The 23666-nt window shown below is 41.5% G+C and overlaps 1 protein-coding gene across 1 annotated transcript; it reads left to right on the forward strand.

Annotated features, from left to right (window-relative positions):
• Nucleotides 1–17114: 17114 nt before the first annotated feature.
• LOC114552325 (ras-related protein ORAB-1) lies at nt 17115–21380 on the forward strand. Its single transcript, XM_028573015.1, has 6 exons — nt 17115–17128; nt 18469–18541; nt 18665–18760; nt 19355–19450; nt 19542–19673; nt 21085–21380. Exons 1-6 carry the CDS (start codon nt 17115–17117, stop codon nt 21316–21318), a joined length of 645 nt encoding a protein of 214 aa, XP_028428816.1. The 3' UTR covers nt 21319–21380.
• The last annotated feature ends 2286 nt before the right edge of the window (nt 21381–23666 follow it).

The following is a 23666-nucleotide window of genomic DNA, read 5'->3' on the forward strand; positions in this document are numbered from 1 at the left end:
CAGAACAAAGTTACTCTACACCACGTCCTCTATATTAGTTCGTCTATTTATAATAAATAAGAAGACATTTTGAATGAAATTCTGTGAACATGATGTGGAGACACAGTGTTGAATAGTGCCAGGAGGTAGAGTGTTATGTTGCCTCTGTATACATGGACCTCAAAGTGGGTTTTCAAATCAGGGACCCGGGCCCGAAACTGGCTACTACCGTATTCAACTTGCAGTCGGAGCTCTGGCAGGAGGTGGAGACCTCTGCGTCCCGAAAGATTGTCGGTGATGTAAATGCAAATACAGGTTGAACCTGCATCATAGCATCAGTGTGAGAGTCAGTATGATTCCAACAGTGGATTGGCAAACGTTAGCTTCCTGGACGCCTAATGAACACGTCTAAAAATAGTCATTCGACCAAAAGCTCCTGCTGCTTTAAAGGCTCCTTACAAATGTACGACACTGGGCAGAGCATGCTGAGGATGCTGCGCAGACACGCAAATGTTCACTGCAAATGTCTGAGAGGACAAATGCCAGTGTCCCCAACACACCCAGCACACACAACACGCACACACACACACACACTGTCAACTGCCACAACTGGTGGACGGTTGCTAAGGTGTGTGTGTGTGTGTGTGTGTGTGTGTGTGTGTGTGTGTGTGTGTGTATGTGTGTGAGAGACAGACTGGACCTTGTTCACTTCAGACAGCCCCAGTCTGCTGATACAGTGTGAAGTAACACACTCATTGAGTCTGAGAGTGCGAGTCTAAGAGGTGTTGTTTGGTGCTAAACGAGACCAGTCTCCTCAGCAGCTGCTACTGTTATTCCAACAGAGGCTGTCGTATGAGTGTGTGTGTGTGTGTGTGTGTGTGTGTGTGTGTGTGTGTGTGTGTGTGCACCTCTTGCCCTCAGCTGTTAGTTGCCAACGCTCTTTTGTTTTCGAATGACATCATACAGTCGGGAACAGACTGACAGGATGGGGGGGGGGGGGAATCCGATGTATAGAGTTACAGCAAATAAGGTCAGCAACAGCAGTATAAACACAGATCCACCTGTAAATGCTATGAGGACTAATTACTGTAACATGTTTGCTTTTCTGAAACTCTGTGTTCAGAAATACTGTCGACTAACATTCATCAAATATCAAACATTAGTTATGATACCCTTTCATAATAAGTCAAAACTTTATTTACATAGCACCTTTCATGTAGCGAACACATGCAAATTCAAACTAAAGTGCATCAACTTGTGTGATAAAACCAAGCAGTCAAATGAGCGACAAACAACATAGGCAACAAATATCAAGGGCAGGTATGCAGAGACTACAATAGATACAATACATAATATAAAAGAAAAAAATAAGACAAACAAAAGCATAGGAATCAGGGGCGGTGCCAGGCATTGTAAACCTTCAGGGTTTAAATGTACATACTTATAGAACACAATAAATGTTGAGGATGACTCCTTTTCACTCCTGCCTCCTGAATTAAGAGGCAGACATGGTCTGATGTTACTGTTTTTAAGTTACATGACGTAGGTAGGGTATTAGGCATAAACAGCATTACTAATACTGAAACCTATTTTTAGTAAAGTTTACAAAATTAATTTTAAACCCTAAAAGATTCGGAGCTTTAAGCAAACATGCTGGGCTGGAATATTAATGGGAATTGGCACAAATCGAGCCGAGTCTTCCTGCAGGCTTTCTATACCATGCTAGAATGGCTTGAAACAAGGTAACCAAGGCATTATTTTCCACAAAAAAAATGTTACAGTGTCCATGGTAGAACTTCAGACATTACCACAAAGTAATGAAATACGTGTGACAGGGCACCTTTAAAAAAATGTTCATGCATTTGTCAGATAATAAATCAAGTTGTGTGTCGGTCAACAGTAAGAGAGAACTTTCAAACCCATGCACCAGTGTCACACACATGTAGTACAGTTTGTTGGTGTCACTCTGATAAAACATCTTGTGTATGCACTGCTGTTTAGAGACAGGCCTGTAAGTCCCCAGTGTTGGACTTTCCCTCCAGCTCGAGAAAAAACCCATTTGATTTGATTTGATTTGATAGAAGGGGACTTACATGCTAAATTTAATAAACATTTCACATGTTTATATTTGAGAACCAGAACATGTAGATTATGGTCCTTGTTCGGTCGAAATGCTAGGGCAACGCAAGTTCTGTTCCTGTGGTCAAACGTTTGTTAAAACAGTAACCTGCCATATTACACAATGCACATGCACGTTTGTTAAAATGTAACTTTATCTCAATGTGTTTTATCTATGAAAAAAATAAAGTAGCAAAACTCTCGGTTTACAAGAACCACATTCATGAAGCAAAATGATCAGATTGTTCCTCTGTGCATTGTGCAGAACTTGCACTGGTATTGTAGGAATTTGGCTGGGGACCAGTATGATGTGAGGCCATGGGGTTAAAAGTCCCCGTCCCTTTATATTTTTGAACATAGCCTCATTGTCCATCTCAGTCTCCCATTCAGCTACTGTAATGGTATTCCAAAGTGTGAAACTGTCTGATGTGGCTTTAAAGAGTAACTGCACTGATCTGACTATACTGAATCACCAATTCCACTGAATGAATATAGTAGCTTTAAAGGTCCCATGACATGGTGCTCTTTGGATGCTTTAATATAGACCTTAGTGGTCCCCTAATACTGTATCTGAAGTCTCTTTTATATAAACCTTAGTGGTCCCCTAATACTGTATCTGAAGTCTCTTTTATATAGACCTTAGTGGTCCCCTAATACTGTATCTGAAGTCTCTTTTATATAGACCTTAGTGGTCCCCTAATACTGTATCTGAAGTCTCTTTTATATAGACCTTAGTGGTCCCCTAATACTGTATCTGAAGTCTCTTTTATATAAACCTTAGTGGTCCCCTAATACTGTATCTGAAGTCTCTTTTATATAGGCCTTAGTGGTCCCCTAATACTGTATCTGAAGTCTCTTTTATATAGACCTTAGTGGTCCCCTAATACTGTATCTGAAGTCTCTTTTATATAGACCTTAGTGGTCCCCTAATACTGTATCTGAAGTCTCTTTTAGGGCCGGGACACATCAGGCCGATTATCGGCCTTGACCAACTGCCACTTTGCTTGTTTGAAAGCCATGATGTATCTCTCTCTCTCATGGGGGGGCCAAATTCTCTGGGTGGTCAAAACAGAGAAAGGGGAGGTAACCTTGCTCCTTATGACCTCATGAGGAGAAGATTCCTGATTGGCCCATCTGAGCTTTCATTTTCTCAAAGGCAGAGCAGGATACCCAGGCCTCGGTTTACACCTATCACCATTTCTAGCCACTGGGGGACCATAGGCAGGCTGGGGGAACGCATATTAATGTTAAAAAACCTCATAAAGTGGAATTTTCATGCCATGGGACCTTTAAGAAGTGGAGCTGCACATAGGGCTCCATCACACTGCCTGCGTGGCGTGAGCGTGTCAGCTGTGTGGCGTGTCCATTTTTTATTTTGGCTCCCATGTTAACAGGTTAGAGCCTGCACACTGCCTGAGTGACACATACGTCTCAGCCCAGCCTGGCCGCACAGAATTCCGTTAACAGCACATTACGTGGTGGTGGAATGTGTGAAAAATGTGTGTGGCCACCACAGAAAATAATGCCAATGTACAGTCAATGAGAAGATGACGTAGCATTAAGAGCGACTACGGTAGCGAGTAGTATGTAAGGCCAAAATTCCACGTAAGGAGGTTGTTTGGGGGCTTTCATCCAGTAGACCGGGGTTTGTGTCCCGCATGTCACGTTTCCTAAAGTCGCTTTCTTCTTTTCCGTCCCGTTCTTCCCGAGTGTCACGGAACCGTAAGCCCACCCACAACCTTTTCCTTAACTTAAAGGGCCGTGTTTATTTAACGGAATTCTTCCGTGGGTCCATCATGGAATGTTTTGTGAATTCGTGAAACTGCCACAGATTTTGAGTTAAGGGGCCGTGTTCATTTCACGGAATTCTGTGAGATCAGGTTGCTCAGCCGCACCGAAAACACGTGCACGCTAGAAATAGGACCGACGCCTATTTTTCATGCGACACGCAAGCGTATTGGAAGCGTTTCCAGGCAAAATAGAATAAGAAAAGATGTTTATACATAATTTTGACACAAATACATATCAATAAATGACATGTTGATGTTTGAAAGTGTCTATGTTTTGACATAAATGCAGATATAAATGTAGTTAAAAAAAAATAATTATTATCGATTTTTAAATATTGCAACGGTCTATACAGAATGAAATATTCTCAAGCTTATTTTGCCATCGGTACTGCCGACGTTGTCTTTGCTGTAATCAAATCAGTATATATTTATGTTTAACATGAAGTATACTGCTGTTTGAGTGCAGTAAATGTCCACAACTCTCTCCCCATATGTTGAACAAGGGTGATCCAAATCACGTGACTTTTTTCTAGTTGAAACTGTGGGAAACCTACATATACTGTATACAGACAAGGCTAGCAGCAGCAGACACGTTTCTGGTGTGTAAAGACAGAAACGCCACACAGCCAGTGTGCAGGATGGCCTTACTGGTGACCGAGAGCACTGTTGTCAGCCCTCAGCTCTCACTTTGAATTGCCCTGTTGCTGAAATGTGCTATATAAATAAAGTTGACTTGCCTTGCCTTGCCTCAGCTAAGATGCACAGTATGTGACTCCCTCGTTAAAAGCTTATTAAAAGACAGTGAAAGCCAGGGAAACAATCAGAATCTGATAACTCGGTTGTGAATAAAAAATAAGTGGCTGCCTACTTGAACGTGGTAAAAATGAAAAGATAAAAGATAAATAAGAACATGTACGTATCAGCACGAGCAAGAAAAACCAACAAAATCAAAATACTTATCTACATAATTATCTATAATACATATCTTTCAAAATGATTGTATATGATTCAAAAAAGGATTCTGATGTTCAAAAAGAACGTTTCTGGTCCTACCCCCCTTTTTCTACTTGTGTACTTTTCAGTATAATTCTTCACTTATTTATACATGTATACATACACATACATACATAGTTACACGCACATATACACATGCATACACATATACACACACATGCATACACACATGGGCGTAATTTACAGGGGGGGTGGTGGGGTTACAACCCCCCCAATACTCAAAACTGGCCAGTGCACCACCCCCCCACCAAGACTTTCATTTACCTAAATAAAGACATCTGCTGCATAAATTGATGCAGAAAAATTCAGAATGCAGAAAATTAAGATCTCTAGAGATCTCAACCCTGTCTGAACCCAACCCAAAGTTCAGCCCTTGCATACACGCATACATATACACATTATTTTTCTTTTCCAGCTACCTACCATGTTTCACCTGTCATTTAAATAAAACCAAATAATAACCCATCCAAACTAGACATAACATACTGTATAATATATAATGTAGAAGAGGAAAAATGGATCTGTCCCATGTGTTGTTTGAATGATGAGTTCCATTTTTTTTTCTACTGTCCTTTTTATTGTGAACAGCGTGAATTTGTTTTAGTTTAGTAAGATAAAAGCAGAGATTGAGTTGGTAAATCTGGATGATGCTCAAAGACTGAGATGGCTGTTCATGTGGGAAACATATAAATGAGCCAGTTATCTTGAGAAAAGCCTGGGAGAAGAGGAAAAAAGCTCTTCACCAAGATGATCTGTAGATGAGGATTTGTTGTTTGTATATACTGTGTGTGTGTGTGTGTGTGTGTGTGTGTGTGTGTGTGTGTATATATATGTATGTATATATGTGTGTATATGCTATATATACTTGTATTCATGTATTTCTCCGAATGATTTATGTATGCGACCGGAAGACGTATGCTAAATAATCCCATGTGGGATGGGCTAAATGTTCTGCATGACACAGAAATAAAATTTAACTAACTATAACCCCAAGAACAATAAAGTCAGTACACAATACAATCACCTCGAGTCCTTCCCGTTATTAACAGTGCTAGTTAGTGTAGGCTAGATTTGTAGGCCTCCTGAACAGAGCGAAACAGACTGCCACACTACTGAAATGAAGACATTTAGAACCAGCGTTTGAATGTTGCGGCTGTATAAATGGTGATGCCTTCATTTACTGTCGTACGTACTGAAGTGGTTTTGAACCAACTAGTTCTCCAAACCATAGGACGAGAAGTAAAAGATTGAGAAACTAAAACAATGATGCTTTGAAATCATTATCATCAACAGCATCGTCATTAACCACAGGCCTGAGAAATAAGCGTGTTTATGGATGCTGCCATCCAGCCATATCTAACGGAGTCATTACCATAACAAACATGAATTCCCTTTGGAATTCATGGCCCCGTTTCGTACAATACAAAGCAACAGAGTTAACGTGGCAGTCCGCTGAGCTGTTCCCTTTCCACCGCTATTGTTCTCGGTTTGTTTTCCACGATGGGCCTCCGTCGACCCCATTATTCCACAACAAGTCCCGTTACTGTCACTGCGCTTTATTGCTTGGAAAAGGGTCTTGATCGTGGACAGTGGAAGGCGCAGGAGATTCAAATACCCAGGTGTGGGGGCTGACGAAGAGGATTTACCTGCAGCCTCTTGATGGCTGAACTATTTGATGAGACAATCAGTACATTTACATGCACAACAAAAAAAACTAGCTCTTACTTTGAGTCCTGGACTCGAGACTTGGACTCGGACTTGAGCATTCGTTAAATAGGACTCTGAAGTTGGATGAAGTTTCTGACTTTTTTTTTTAATGTGTAATAGGCAGTGATGGAGTACTTGAGTCCCGGACTCTTTTTTGGTGACTTGAGACTTGACTATGACTAGACAGTTGGCGACTCGACTAACACTGATGTGAACACAAACAAAGAATTTTAACTGTTTTTTTTTCATTGTTGTTAATACACAGAAACAACTAAGCTGTGACAAATAAAGTTAAATAATATACAGGACTATTATGTACATAAGTATGTAAAAGAAAGGTGTATACATAAATACATATGAAAAGCAGCAATGATCAATCATTAGCCTAATTCAATCAATGCAAATATAGCACAGATTTCAATGGAATATGTATTCCGGCGGTATGCATTCTCAAAGTCTGTTACCGTTGCACTTGAACCGAAAACCAGTTTTAAATAAACTGACTGCGCGCGCACACACACACACACACACACACACACACACACACACACACACACACACACACACACAGGTCTGCAGACCAAACACACAGTGACATAATTACTACAGGAAGAGAAACAGGGTCAACAGAGGTGTCTGTGTGTGTGTGTGTGTGTGTGTGTGTGTGTGTGTGTGTGTGTGTGTGTGTGTGTGTGTGTGTGTGTGTGTGTACGTGTGTGTTTGTGTGTCTTTCAAGGGTGGTCTGGCAGACATAAAAACAAACATACACATACAAAGACACACACACACACACACCACCTTGTACACTGTGTCCTTATGCCCTATGTGAGTGTGTTTTCATGTGTCTGCCACTGATATGAACCAGTGGAACTAATTAAGTAGTGTGTGTGTGTGTGTGTGTGTGTGTGTGTGGGTGTTTGTGTGTGTAGTCCTATGGTGCTGATAAGCAAGTGAGCTGCTTTGACCACATCCATTGCCTCACATTGATAATTTGAGCAGTTAACGAGACACAACGGGTGTTACAAGGCTTCCTCTGCGTATACAGTATCTGTGTGTGTGTGTGTGTGTGTGTGTGTGTGTGTGTGTGTGTGTGTGTGTGTGTGTGGGTGTGTGTGTGTGCGTGCGTGTGTACGGTTAGCTGTGTGGTAATGTTTGAGCGAACACAGCTGCCGTCAGTTAGAGCGTACAGCCAGACCTCTGTATGTGGTTTACTGTTGAATGTATCCGTGTGTGTGTGTGTGTTCCTGTTTGTGAACATGCTACATAATCTACAAATCATCTTTACACAGGGTGTTTTAAAAAAAAGTTACGACACTGAAGCCTGCGATTGCAGTGTGATAATACTTTTTTTAAGATACTGAAAATACACAAAGTGATTGTGACAGTCGTGCTGATTGGCCGATGGCGGCTAGGATTTTGGGAGAAAACCTATGACTATTTGGGCTTTTTTACAAGTATGGTTTCATGCAACATTTGAGTCAATCACTTACAACCAGTGAGTTGTGGTCATTTAAATTTGAGAAGTTGTCTGCAAGTGTGTTCTGAGGATTTCTTGGAATTGTCCACATGTCGTCTGAGGGCGTTTTGAAACCTATAGTTGGTTTTCTCTGGCTGAAATCACTGGATTAGTGGAAACAAAAATCAAGTGAACCAAAATGCATTACACTTCACTTTCACAAAGTTTTTTTTACCACCCGGTTGACCTATGTCAAAATTACACCTACCGGCCACTTCATTAGTAAAATTGAACAAACTAATGTTCCATTCACACACTCTTGTCACAGCGTAGGAAAGCACAGTGCTCTCGCCAGACGACTGACAACTTTGTTTGGCTCGTTATCTGTAACCAGTGTCGCCCGGTGCCGGCTGGAATTAGCAGGGGCGTAGCACAAAATTCTGGGGCCCTGTAGAAAGGCATTTTCTAAGGGCCCCTCCCCGCATCCACAGCTAGTCATTCTAGCATCTTTTTGGGCTTTTTGGGGTCCGACGCCCCTGAGAATTGGCAAGCTACCGTTAGCTAACTAACGTAAACGTGAGCCAGCGGCCCGCAGTGAGGGGCTGCTCAGTCCCTCCAGTTTTTTTTGCCGAGACACAGCGTGGACAGCCCCCGGATATGGACAGTCTGTTCAGCCGTCTCCCGATGTCCGCGGCTGCCTCGGCTGGGAATAAAACAGAAGGACCCCAGGCTCTTTGCTGCCGATGGCCCGCTGATTCTGGCATTGCTGTTTCGTTGTATCACAACAAATTAAATTATTTCCTGGTCAAGAAACACTCCAGTCAAGTGGGGAGGGGCACTTGGAGCATGCGCAGACGTTTAAACAGATCTTACCCCAGTTAAAGTACTTTATTGTCACATACATGTAGCGAAATTCATTCTCTGCATTTGAGCCATCCCTCAAGGGAGCAGTGGGCAGCCAATCCCAGCACCCGGGGACCAACTCCAGATCTGAGCCTGTGCCTTGCTCAAGGGAACTGACTGGAGAACCTAGGACATGTTTTTGATGGTGGACCTGCACCCATAGGAAACCCACGCAAACGGAACATACCAACTCCACACAGAAAGCACCACGCAACAAACTGGATTCAAACCCAGAACCTTCTTGCTGTGAGGCCACAGTGTTAACCATTGGGCCACCATGCTGCTCTGCTCGTTAAGGTGTATACATGAAGGAATACCCCAGTTACTGAAGGAGTTCTCTACCTGTAGACTATGTTATGTTAGGAGAACTCAGATTTTAACCGGGGTAAGGTGTATATGGTGTTTGAGAAATCGGGGTATTGCCTAAACCTGGATATAATTGTTTGTTTTTTTAAATGCATGTAAACGCACTAAATGTCAGACGCGTTCTCACCTACTGGAAATACTCTGTTTGGTTTAGGCGAGGGGTAACTCCTGTGCAGCGTGCAGGAGGCAGGACATGACGCAGATAACACCGTGGTCACGTAGCCGGTTCGTAATTTGGTTTTAAATCACAGTCTTTTGCCGTTGCTCGTATATGTGTTGGGGAGGAGTTTCCGAATGTTGTCGTCTCTCAAGTTACACCTTCTCGTTGCTGTCTTTGTGGGAATCACCCTCCTCTTCTTCACTCTCAGATGTTCACGCCAGCCTCGAGAAAAGTCACAAACACTCCCACTCGCTCGCTGTGAATTCTCACACTTTGGGCTCAATCGGAGATTACACAGACCTTGTACTCGGGAGCCGGCAGGGTAAAGAGAAAAAGTTTGATGTCCGATCTAACAGATTCAGACATTGGAGTTCTCACATACAGCTCCCCGGGGTAATGCCTAGATAATTCCAGGTTTGCAGTGCATGTGTAAAAAGGGGCTATAGTTTGTTGCCAGTCCAGGTCAGAACTTGATGCATTCTTTAGCTAGCTGCTAGTAACTGTTGTGACCTGCTATGCCCTGCAGTGCCCTACCAAGAGCCTGGGTCTGTCCAAGATTTCTCCCTAAAAGGGAGTTTTTCCTCACCACTGTCGTACTAAATGCTGGCTCTTGGGGGAATTACTGTAATTGTTGGGTCTTTGTAAATTACAGAGTGTGGTCTAGACCTACTCTATCTGTGAAGTCTTGAGATAACCCTTGCTATGATTTGATACTATAAATAAAATTGAATTGAATTGTGCACCCCGTAGTTGGGTTATCACCACAAATAAACCGCTTTGGGCAAACCGCTCCATAATTTGTTCATTATCAGATGGAGTCCCCTTCCTCAAATGGTCTGAATGTGGTTATTTTGGTTTGCACCTTTGTACAATTTCTGTGTGCAGCTCTGCTCAAACAAATCGTACTAAGGGCCAAAAGGAACCAGAGTTTGATTCAGCTGGACTAATCAACACAGGTTTTAAAGCCCTTTATTTGGTTGCAATCATGCAGTATGTGAGAATGATGGTAGTTCAGATCAAATAGGCCACGCCAAACTGGGCCACCAATTACAGGAAAACAGTATGGAACATCAAAAAATAAATTTGGGGAATAAGTCCATTCGGAAGAAGGTGTGATCAAAACTTAAAGATTGTTTTGAAGCAAGGAATCCAGAAAAAAAGTCACTTTTCAGCCTTATATTTCAGGAGGTATTAGCCTAGCTGTTATAAATGATGAAGGGCCATTTGGTATCGCTATGGATTATTCTTCCACATGAAAAAAAAAAAAAGTGTTTTGTGGAATTCCTCCTGTGGATGAAGGTAATGGATTTGATGTTTATCTTTCAGTTAGCGTGAGCAGCATTGGTCACTTTGGCTGAACCAAGAAAGAAAAAGAGCGCCAGCTACAGAGACTAACTTTCCTTTGATGCAGGGCATCAAAGGAAAACAGAAGATGATGTCACTGTACCGCCAATAAAGTTAGTTTGACAGGGGGTCTCTGAACACCGCAGGAAATAATCATTAGCGGAGACGGACGGCAAAGATTACAACTTTACCTTTAATGGTGTGCTAACAGAGGGACTATGACAGTGTGTGTTCACCGTTTCCTGCAGTGGCAGCAACAACAGAAGAGAGGCCTCTTTTAATATGAGTGTCATGTTGCTTCCTGTCTCTGAAGTGTGTGAGTGTGTGTGTGTGTGAGAGAGAGAGAGAGAGAGAGAGAGAGAGACACACATAGAAACTGACAGAAAGGAACTGCCTGTTGTGTGAAAACACACACACACACACACACACACACACACATGCTTTTCAAATGCCTCTGGTTAGTATGGACAGCTGGTCTGTTGGCGGGAAAGCAGAGGCCAGCTGTCACTGGAGAGAGAGAGAGAGAGAGAGAGAGAGAGAGAGATGGGGAGATGGGAAGAAAAGAAGAACAAGAAAACAGAGAAACATCTAGACAGAAATACACATACATACAATACATGTGTATTTCTGTCTTTAGATGTTTCTCTGTTTTCAGGAAAGGAAACGACAAAAAGATAAAAGAGGAAACAAAGCGAAATGAGAGGAAAAACCTGGAAAACAGAGAGGAAAAAAGCTCCTCAGATACTAAGAAAGATGTCACCCTAGCCTTCAGTGGCCTTTTATTGTAGCCCAGCCTAAAGGACACCTGTGCAAAAATCATGCTGTCTAATCAGCATCTTGACATGCCACACTTGTGGCAAAGGAAAAGTGCTCACTAACTCAGATTTAGACAGATTTGGGAACATTATTTGAGAGGAATAGGCCTTTTGTGTACATTAGAAAAAGTCTTAGATCTTTGAGTTCAGCTCATGAAAAATGGGGGCAAAAACGATACATTTTAATTTATAATTTTGTTCAGTAGGGTTAGTGTTAGGGTTTGGGTTAGGGTTATTTATTTAATCTAATAAAATAAAATTTCATCCAAGAAGTTTCGAGCTCCTGAATCTTGGCTTCTTCAGTTTGCATCGATTAAGAGGACTTTATTTGGTGCAGTGCCTCCAAACCAAAGCCAGTTTTATTTATTATTTCACTGTTGTATGCATAGGACGACAGTTCACTTTTGATCAAAATCCAATATTGCTTCGTGAAATACATTTGTTCCCACCAACTCCTTACAATAATATTCAACGTTTTAGAGCTTGTTTGCTGAAAACAGCTGCTTGCTAGAAGATAAAAGAGGTTTATTAAAGGTGGGCATCCCGGTAATGATAGCTCCCAGTTGTACAAACGCATTTGGCCATGTCTGAAAATCGGAAGCCAGTGAGGGTTGTCATCCTTGTTTTTTTTTTATTTAAAAAAAAAAAAACTTTTTATTGATCCCCAGGGGGAGAATTACTATTTACACTTTGTTAGAAATCACTACACACAGGCCTGAAATACACACACACACACACACATGCTCAGAACCTGTTCATGCACAAATGGAGAGATGTCAGAGTCAGAGGGCTGCCAGAGCTTGGACCAGCACCCTGAGCTGTTAGTGTGTGTGTGTGTGTGTGGGGGGGGGGGTATGGTGCCTGGCTCAAGAGCACCTTGGCAGTGCCCAGCAGGTGAACTGGCATCTCTCCAGCTACCATCCCACACTCCGTACGTGGACTTGAACCAGAGACACAAAGACTGCAGTGCATATGAGGAAACTGAACACTGGGGGTAGAAAAATCTGAATCCCTACGAAAAACCGAGGAAAAAAAATTTGTTAGGGAAAAGTCCTGAATACAATTTAATTTAGCCTACTTTAAAACTCAAATGGGCAAATTAAATTTTTATCTTGGAATGTTTCTTGCAAGGAACTCTTTGACTTTGTAAGAGGAAGGTTGCATTACAGAGAGAGATAGAGACAGAGATAGAGAGAGAGAGAGAGAGAGAGAGAGAGAGAGAGAGCAATGGTGGTTTAACATTATCAATACTCATACTCATAAACATTTTCCTCTCTCTCTTTCTCTCTCTCTCTCTCTCTCTCTCTCTCTCTCTCTCTACACAATGAGGCCTTCATTCAACATCCAGTTTCAATGAGGTTAATTATCTGTTTCCTTATTGGCCTCAACACACACACACACACACACACACACACACACACACGCTGGGAGTAGGGCAAAGGGATGAAGTGACTCCACCTTATTCTTTAACCAATAGCAAAAACGGTGTGCCCACACATAGAGGCAAACATACAAATACATGCACATGATTTGTTTAGTTTTTCACCCGTTTCTATTTTAGCTTTTAGTTAAAAATCTTTTAAAGTGTTTTAATTTAACATATCAGATATAAGTTTATAGTTCATACATCTAACTGGGCATTCAGAGTTTCTATTTGATTACCATTTGATTTACTGGTATTTGGTTTAGAATGATCTGAATTTCAGTTTAGTTTAACTCTTAAAACAATCGTGTTTTCAAAAGCACACACACACGCAAACAATCAGACAGACAGGCAGACACACACGCACACACACACACACACACACACACACACATACACACACACACACTCTGACAAACAAACACACATACATGCAGGAGCCAGGGAGCGTGGTAAAATAAGGGTGAATAGTGAAAAGCACCTATTTATTCCCGCTCCCTCAGGTCTCCTGGGACACACACACACACACACACACACACTGGTAGGAACAATGACCGGTTTAACTCCATCCACTGACCTGCACCCACCCACTCACCCACACACACACACACACACACACACACACACACACACACACACGTTCTTTATGTATAACCTGACTCCCACACTCTTCATTCTGTCTGAGAAACCCATAAACACGGTAACACACACACACACACACACACACACAAACACACACACGCACACACACAATTTCTGTCTAACTTGTGATCAAGCTTCAAGCCGTTTAACAGTTAGTTCCTAAATATACAGTTCAGGCCAAAAGTTTGGACACACCTTCTCATTCAATGTGTTTCCTTTTTATTTTCATGACTATTTACATTGTAGATTCTCACTGAAGGCATCAAAACTATGAATGAACACATATGGAATTATGTCCTTAACAAAAAAGTGTGAAATAACTGAAAACATGTCTTATATTTTAGATTCTTCAAAGTAGCCACCCTTTGCTTTTTTTGATAACTCTGCAAACCCTTGGTGTTCTCTCAATGAGCTTCATGAGGTAGTCACCTGAAATGGTTTTACCTTCACAGGTGTGCTTTGTCAGGGTTAATTAGTGGAATGTTTTCCCTTATTAATAAAAAAGCAAAGGGTGGCTACTTTGAGGAATCTAAAATATAAGACATGTTTTCAGTTATTTCACACTTTTTTGTTAAGTACATAATTCCATATGTGTTCATTCATAGTTTTGATGCCTTCAGTGAGAATCTACAATGTAAATAGTCATGAAAATAAAAAGGAAACGCATTAAATGAGAAGGTGTGTCCAAACTTTTGGCCTGTACTGTATGTGAATCTAAATATTGACCACATGAGTAAGTCTTCTGTGTGTAGTTTGTCTAATTCAGTTTCATGTGTCATGTTGAAGTGTCAGGTTCTCTCCGTCTTCTTCTCTGTTATGTTGTGCACACGGTCAGCTGATAGAGATCGTAAGACGTCTTAAGTCCTAGAAAAATCAGCTTTCATGAGCGAGAAAAGCCTTCACAATAAACAGAAAGCTTGCACTTGTGTTAAAACCAAAAGATATTCTGTCATTTTTTTTACATCTCGCCTTCATGTTTGTCCCCTTTTCTCCATCTCCATGGCTTTGGAATATAGCTTAATGTTCCCACCCTTGCTTTCTAGCACTCTCTCTTTGTTAATTTCTTTCTCTTCTCTCTTCTTTCTTTATTTATTTTTTTTCCTCTTTCTCCCTGTCCCTTCCCCCAGTTTTCCCACCTCCATGCCTCATCAGGAGCACCACAAAGCCTGGCCCTGCCCTGGCAACCACCGCGCCGCCGCCTCTGCCCCGGCAACAGGCCGTCGTCAGGGCTTCTGACCCCTGACCCCATCACAGCTGCTCAGCCATCGCATATCCCACAATCCCCTGCTCCCTGCTCGCTCCCATGACCAGGGGGTCACACACACACACACACACACACACACACACACACACACACACACACACACACACACACACACACACACACACGCGGGAATCAGTGGTGAATAAGACTTGCTTTCGCTTAGTCTTCTGTCCATTTCTAAAAATAAAAGGAGTCGAGAGGAAGTGAGGAGAAGAGAGGAGGGACTAGGAAAGGAAAGAAGAGTAAATGAAAAGAAACAAGAACAGACTGTAGATAATATGAAAAGAAAAAGGGAGAAGAGAGAAAAGGAGAGACAACTGTAAGAAGAGAGGCGATAAGGGAAAGGAGAGGAAAGAGAGAAAAATATTTGATGAGACCGAAGTAGAGGAGAGGGAATGGAAGCTGGGAGAGAAGAGGAAAGGAAACAAGGAGAAGAGGAGAGGAATGAGGGGAGAAGAGACAAGGAAACAAGGACAGACGATGAGGGGCAAAGAGGCAAGTAGAGGATATAAAAAGAGAGGAAATGAGAGAAAACGGTAAGAAGAGGAGATGAGGAAAAAGAGAGGAAAGAAAAGACAAGAAGGTTTGAAAAGAAACAAGTAGGGGAGAGATAAGGGAAGAAAAGGAAGAAACAGGGAGAGAAGAGGAAAGGAAACAAGGAGAAGAGAGGAGAGGAGGATTGCTGTGACATTGGCTGACACGTTGACCTGGCCATGTTTACACCAAAATAAAAAATAAAAATCTGTCTTCTCTTTCCAGTTGTTAATAAGAATGGACATTACATAATATCACACATCTATCACACTGGAATGTGGAAACAATATTATAATATAAATTATCTTTACTTTTTCAGAAAGATGTATTGTAAATTGCTACACGTGATGCATTTAGAAATACGTCTGATATTTCTGTCCGAGCCCGACCCGAGCCCAACACAGTCAAAATCTCATACTAATGACACATGTATGTTTATTTGTGTGGAAAGTCTGCTTTTATTAAGCCCGACAGGCTCGGTTCGGGTATCCATCCTCTAATTCAGATACACTTTTATGCACCAATTTACGTTGGAAATACCTTTATTGATCCTATGCAAAGAAGATAAACACAGACGACAATTCAAAATATATCATAAATATAATGGAAAGTATGTTGTTGCGTGTCATTGGGCATTTTTAAGTGGGTATATGGAAATCCTGGAGCTTTCTTAGTGGGTACGCTGCGTATACCAGCGTAGCACGTAGACTACATCACTGCCTAAAGTAGAACTCCCGGCACACAAACACCCGTTTCCTTGTGTTTTTCCTCTTAACTTCTTCCAGGACACAAACTACGCTCCCCCATTTGAAAACACAGGGCAATTTCAATATGTTTTGTGAGATAAAAAAAAAAAAAAAAAAAAAAAAATTTTTTTATTGTCACAAACAAGAAAATCTCATAAATAGGTATATGAATGTGTTGTAAAACCATCATTAATATCAGGCTTCTGTAATGATACCCTTGTGTTACTTGTAGTTTCGTGGGTGGTTCCAGAAGAAGAACTACTTCCTGCTTCTTTTGTTTGGACGTTTCAGCGCTGCGGTCGGCCCAGTGACGCAGTATGACGCACAGGAGTCGCTGTACGTGGGAGATGATGTCAGTCGAGAGCAGAGGCACAGCGTGCTGCAACAAATACGTATCCCAAACGAAAAGAGCAGATAAAAGAGTTGCTGATTATGTTTAGTTTAGACTCAGAGTGTGATTGTATTCAGCAATGCAGTGTTTGTCGGTCTGTGTGTGTGTGTGTGTGTGTGTGTGTGTGTGTGTGTGTGTGTGTGCGTGCGCGCGAGTGTCTCGGTTCCAGGTGCTGTCCCTGGTGTAACCGGAGCAGGTCTTTATTAATAAATAATGCATCCGAACCAGTCAGCTCATCAGTCGGCCAGTAGCTCTGGCTTATTCTGCCACTTGCCCTCCAAAGGACAGATACTGACACACACACACACACACACACACACATGCACACACACACATGCACACACACGTAAAGAACAGCACACAACATCACGGAGGCTGAGATAATCTGACAGTTTTCAGCTTCAGGATTACATTTCAGGGATTCTTTATTTTGTCGTGTCACCTGGAGCCACCTCAGCCATCATGAATCCTGAATAGTAAGTGCTGTTTCTTCCTGTATGCTGTGTTTGACTTACAAAAAACATACAATGTGTACCACAGGAAGACACTGACATCTGCTCTTTAACAGTGACTGCTGACTTTAAAATGTTAGGAGACAATTGAAGAGCCTCGTTTTTTGTCGTGGATACAGTGTTCAGGGAGATATCTTTGCAGTCTGTGCCGTGTGTTTTGTTGATGTGCCAACTCTGCCCGACATTTTTTACTAATTTTATCTTGCGAGTTTGTACTAATGTCTTAGCTACATGTCTACGATTAAGATTGGATATGTCACTGTATGCCATATGCATGTATAATTAATGTAAAAGACAGATGATCTCATAGCTTGAACTGACTGAGAAGTAGCTGTCAGTTGTAGAGTTGTGAGTTACAGAAGAAAAAGTCTAGCTCATTTTCTGCAGAGACAATTCTGGGAAGTTTGATCACTAGGCCCCTGTGGCTGCTGGGTATTGTAGTTCTATGAGTTTGATGTGGTTCAGTTGCCATAACAAACTGAAGAAGAAAGTGAGACTTCTACCTCAAGACTGCGCTCTGTTTTGTTACTTTCAGAAGAATTAAAAGGGAGGATTTATATTTGTTATCATTTGAGGAATATTTTAGTAATAATAGGTATCTGGGTAAACTATACTTATTAGACGATATAAAAAGAAATTTTGAAAACTCTTCAGTGCTGGCATGTTAATAGACAGACATCACAGCTCAAGTGGCTTGTTGTCATTTTGATGTTAACCCTAACCCTAACCCCTAAACCCTAACCCCTAACCATAAACCCTAACCGTAAACCCCTAACCCTAAACTTAACTGTCATAATTTAGTAGGATATGTTACGAATTGTTGTGTATGAGTTTTCGTACGATGCCATATGAACCTGTTCATGAGAATGCGTTGATGTACATCTATGTGTGTTGGAGGATGGATACCCGAGCCGAGCCCGACGGTACCCAACGTGCCGGGCCCGGACAGATTATTTAGAAATGATGTTCGGGTTCAGGTCGGGCTCGGTCACATCAGCACGATACGGCATTGAACATTTTAAATTTAAAAAAGCTTATTATGTAGGTGCACGCCTGTGTTAACGCTGATGTGCTCATCTGTTGACATTTCCGAATGCCTTCTTACAAACGTACATGTGTCATTAGTATGAGAAAAAAACCAGATTTTAACTGAGTCGGGCTCTGACATAAATATCTTAATGCCTGTCGGGCTCGGGCATGGCTCGGTTACTTCTCTGTCGGACGCGGGCCGGGCTCGGACAGAACAATGCGGCCCGATCCGCACTCTAATGTGTGTGTGTGTATGTGTGTGTGTCCTCCTCCAGTGACTACCTGTTCAAACTTCTTCTGATCGGTGACTCTGGAGTCGGAAAGTCATGTCTGCTGCTGCGCTTTGCGGTAGACCCTCACACATACACACACACACAAACACACCCACACACACACACACACACACACACACACACTTCATTTTAAACCCTTTACTACTTATAGTTGATCGAATGTCACACACCCCCTCAGGATGACACCTACACCGAGAGCTACATCTCCACCATCGGAGTCGACTTCAAGATCAGGACCATCGACATGGACGGGAAGACGGTGAAACTACAGATTGTAAGAGTTTGTTTACATCAGCGGTGTGGTGGGGAGTGGGTTCTTGTTAGGAAACACCATCTAGTTTGTTTGTTACCCCTCCTGTGGTCTTCGGGTCATATTCGACCCATTGTTTTATCAGAAATTTGGGTTTTCTGTCAACCAAATTGTCAAAAAAAATAAATAACATGGACGGTTCCATAAAACGCACTTCACAAGTAAAATAAATGATCAGTTCACTACTTGCATTGAATTTGGCTGTTTTATTCAATTCCCTCGTATTTGAAAATAAATTCATAAAAAAATGCTTCAAAAACGTGGGAAAAAAACAAAAACATGAAACAAATCGTAAAAAAAAAAGAAAAAAGGGACAAAAACATCAGGAAAAGCTACAAAAATGTCCAAAAGTCGACCAGAACGTTAAAAATAAATTTGAATTTTAAATTGTGACCCAGAAAAACAATCCGTTGCATGGTCGACGGGAAGACAACACAAGGGTTAAAGCAAAAAAAAAAAAAAAAAAATACTGTGTCATGTAAGCTTGGTAGTGACCATGCTCGCCATCTTACTCTGTGTGTGTGTGTGTGTGTGTGTGTGTGTGTGTGTGCGTCTCAGTGGGACACAGCAGGTCAGGAGAGGTTTCGAACCATCACCTCCAGCTACTACAGAGGGGCGCACGGCATCATCATCGTCTACGACGTCACCGAGCAGGTCAGTGTGCGCTTCGGTCACATCCCCAACAACATAATGGGACAGAGTTTGAAGATTAACTTCTCTTCTTTTCTCCTTCTCCTCTCCACAGGAGTCCTTTAACAATGTGAGGCAGTGGCTGGACGAGATAGATCGCTACGCCTGTGAAAACGTCTCCAGGCTGCTGGTGGGGAACAAGTGTGACCTCGTTAGTAAGAAAGTGGTGGACGCCGGCACCGCTCAGGTAACGGGCTATCAGTGCAACGAGCAACTTAAATCTACCACCTCCAAATATTGACCCATATTCAGTAGAGTCACACGGTTAGTCCTTCGGTTTTTAACCTGGTGACAGCGGTTTAATGCCAGTGCAGTTTCACTTTGAGTTTGTCTGTCTGAGCTTAACTTTTGTCCTGGTTGAGTTGTAAAAAAATTCTCTTCCCATCCATAACTTGATATATCTAAAATGCATGGAGTTACTTTGCAGAGTTTTTACATGCCATACATAATGTAAACTCACACATTTGGATGGTGTAGTTATAAAATACCCGGCGGAATATAAAGCAGGTGAACCGCTTTTCAAAATCATCAATAATTTAAGACTGTGAAGGGATTCATTTTCACACAGAGTACGTGTCACTTTTAATATGCTACATGAGCATATGCTAGTGCTTATACTTTACTTTTAAACAGAATTATGATTGCATAATAGCTAATGTTGGGATGATTTTGCACATTAACCCTCTGAGGTCTAAGGGCATTTTTAGATATGTTCTTGAATTCTGCTTTTAAGGGTATTTGCATCAAACCTGATCCCGATGTGTTTCATATAAAAATGTTCAGAACTAACTCAGCTTTCTGCAGGGGCGTAGCACCAAATTCTGGGCCCTGTAGAAAGGCATTTTCTATGGGCCCTCCCCGCATCCACAGCTATTCATTCTAGCATCTTTTTGGGCCCTCCTCACATGAGGGCCTTGGGTACTCAGTCCTGTTTTCCCCCCCGAGTCCGACGCCCCTGGCTTTCTGTATAGTGACGCCGGAAAATGTTCCAGAGCAATAGATAGATAGATAGATAGATAGATAGATAGATACATAGATACTTTATTGATCCCCAAGGGGAAATTCAAGGTCCCAGTAGCTTAAAGACATCACACACAACATACACATACATCATAAACAGGATGATAGATAATAAATCCACAAGATAAATAGAGATAAAAAGTAAGGTGCTCTATGAGAGTGTGTGTCATGGTGGTAGTGCAAGACATAGTAATATAAAAACTATAGCAGTGCAAGTATAAAGTTTAAAAAAAAGACAGCAGAGACAGCATTAAATATGGTATTCACAATGTACAGTATAAAGAGATAATTTGGCCCTAAATTGGAAATATTACTCAAATCTCCTGTGAAAACCAAAACTCAATTGTTTTGGGGCTTGAAATGAGTTTACAAAATTCTTGGGTTCACGACAGTAGTGCAATATATGAATAAAAAAGTGAATAATAGTCTAAAATAACATTTTTGTAATATCGCTTTTTGGGTAGGAGTGTTGTCAAACATCGCTTGGACTCGCCGTAATAGATTTATGATTATATGTTTCACGTTTCCTCCCATTCTCCCTTCTTTTTCCCTCCCACACCCCTCTGCCTCTGTGCCAGGACCTGGCCTCGTCTCTTAAGATCCCCTTCCTGGAGACGAGTGCTAAGAGCGCTGATAACGTGGAGAGGGCTTTCCTCACCATGGCCTCTGAGATCCACAAGCGCGTGGCCAGCGAGGGAGGGGGGGTGCAGGCCGAGTCGAAGGAGGCCAGGGCCCAGAGTGCCAAGATCAGCAGCACCCCCCTGTGGCTGGGAGGGGAGACACAGACGCAGGAGGCCGGTAACTGCTGCTGAGCTGGGAGAGACGACAACTGTTTAAACAGAGAGACATGTAGAGAGACGTGGGTCATTTTAATCACATCCTCCTGTCTAGTTTCAGGTCTGTGTGATTGTGCGTTTGGACACACACGTATTGTCAGATTTTGGACATCTTTGCTATTGAACTAAAAAAATATATAAAAATTAGGGCTGCACAACATATCGTCTTCATCAACTGGTGCAGTGAACACATTGCGAAATATGAAATAAACTCAGAGTTTGTTTGTGTTAGTTGAAAGAAAATCTCAGTAGAAAAACTGCACTTTAAAATGCAACCGTCATTCCGATATTCAACAACGTTATGGCATAGCGCATATTTTCCTCATTTTGTGCAGCCCTAATAGCTAAAATGACTTTTCAGGGAGAAAAACAAGTGTTTGGAGCATGATTACAGTATATTTTGGAGCTTGGAATTTTTAAATTAAATATATAATTTCCGGTTCATTAGGGATCCAAGACAAACAGGACAGAAGACAGAATGATTTGAAACTCAGCCAAATGAACAACTACAGGATGAAATTTTATAAATACATAGAGGACCATTTCCTGTATTACTTCTGTCACTCAAGATAAAATGGGGAAAAAGCAGAATGTGCAGTTGCAAACCTGTTACATGAAAATAGCAATATCTAAATAATAGTTCATACTCACACAGAAAGGGAAAGTTTCATTCCACAAGTTGATATTATCATATGCAGTATGTGCTGCTGTTATGGATGAATTTACTTTGTGATTTAGACTGTCAGTTACAATCAGAGGGGATTTATTGTATTTACCAGTTGTTGTTGTTGTTGTTGTTGTGTTTCGCATGTTGTTTGTTCATGTCAATAAAGACATCTAAGGAGCAGTGATGTTGTAAATGTGGTTCAAAGATCTGAAATATATTTAAAAAAAGGCCTCATATAAATATGTGTAATTATTAACAATGTATGGATTGTATTAAGGAAGAACAGTATAAACCCTTGTGTTGTCTTCCCGTCGACCTGCAACTTTTTGTTTTTCTGGGTCAAAATTTAAAACTAAAATTGGTCTACATTTTTTTCTCACTTTTCCCGACGTTTTTGCAATTTTTTTCCAAGTTTTTTGTCACTTTTTCTGATGTTTTTGTCAAGGTTATTTTTTTTCCCACTTTTTAAAATCTTTTTTTTTAGACATTTTGTCCATCTTTTCAATGTTATTGTATAATTGTTTTTTCTCTAAATGCTATAAAATTGAATAAAATACCCAAATTCAATGAAAGGAGTGAACTAATCTGATTTTACGGAACCGTCCGTAATTTTTTTTTCATTTTTTTGACAATGTGGTTGAAAGAAACCCAAATTTTCTGATATAGAAACGTTTTTGAAAACGGGTCATATTTGACCCGAGGACAACAGGAGGGTTAATGTGCAATTTGTGGCCAGTGTTGTTCATATATGCTGCACCATTCAGACACGTAAACGGTTGCCGTTATCAAGGTAGGAGAAGATGTCACAGCACGGATCCAAGCTTGAGGATATTTTAGTTTCAGGAAGCATGCATGAGCTTAAATGTGCTAATTGGATCAGAAATAACTTCAAGATTAGTCAAAGGCCCCAAAATGAAAAAAAGTTATATCAACTGAAATCAGACGCGCACACTTATCACTGTGTTTCCTCACGTATCTAAATAATCTGTGTTTGAAGACACGTCAGCCTCCGTGTTTTAGACACGCACAGATGACATGACAAGATAGAGAGCCCGATGCTTCAAAGTTTCCTATGATGATGAGATAAAGAAGTCATGTTGGTTGAAAAAAAAAAACTGCGTATGAGGTGAGCGGTGTCATTGCTTGTCGACACTCACAAGAGGACCTCGGAGCAGAATGGCTGCAGTCGCAGAGCTCTCCTTCCTGCTGTTTGCTCTCATCAACAACATCCATCCTTACACCTTCAACCTCCCCGAGAACACCAACTCCTGCCTGATCTCCAGATCTTCTTCAGAGGAGAAGCTCGTCCTGTGGAACACCTCTGACCTCGGTTCCAAGAACTTCAAAGTATCTAATGACTTGAAACGACGACTTGTCAGCACGGCCAATACTTCTTCTTACACCATCCTCAACCTGAAGTATTCAGACTCCGGCCCGTACCGAGAGGAGTGTTGGACTAAGGGCAAAATGACGCATGAGAGAAACATCACTATTACTGTTTGCAGTTCAATAGATGAGGTGAGAATTATTCGAGCGTTACTTGGAGAAACAGTGGACCTGCCATGTAAGGGAGCGGCTGACAATCTGGATATCCAGTGGCTCAAGTTTAGTGACAAGCAAGAGAACTGGACTAGGGTTTTTGGGGACAAGACGACAT

The sequence above is a fragment of the Perca flavescens genome, chromosome 3 (assembly GCF_004354835.1).
Source record: "Perca flavescens isolate YP-PL-M2 chromosome 3, PFLA_1.0, whole genome shotgun sequence".
Taxonomy (NCBI): Eukaryota; Metazoa; Chordata; class Actinopteri; order Perciformes; family Percidae; genus Perca; species Perca flavescens.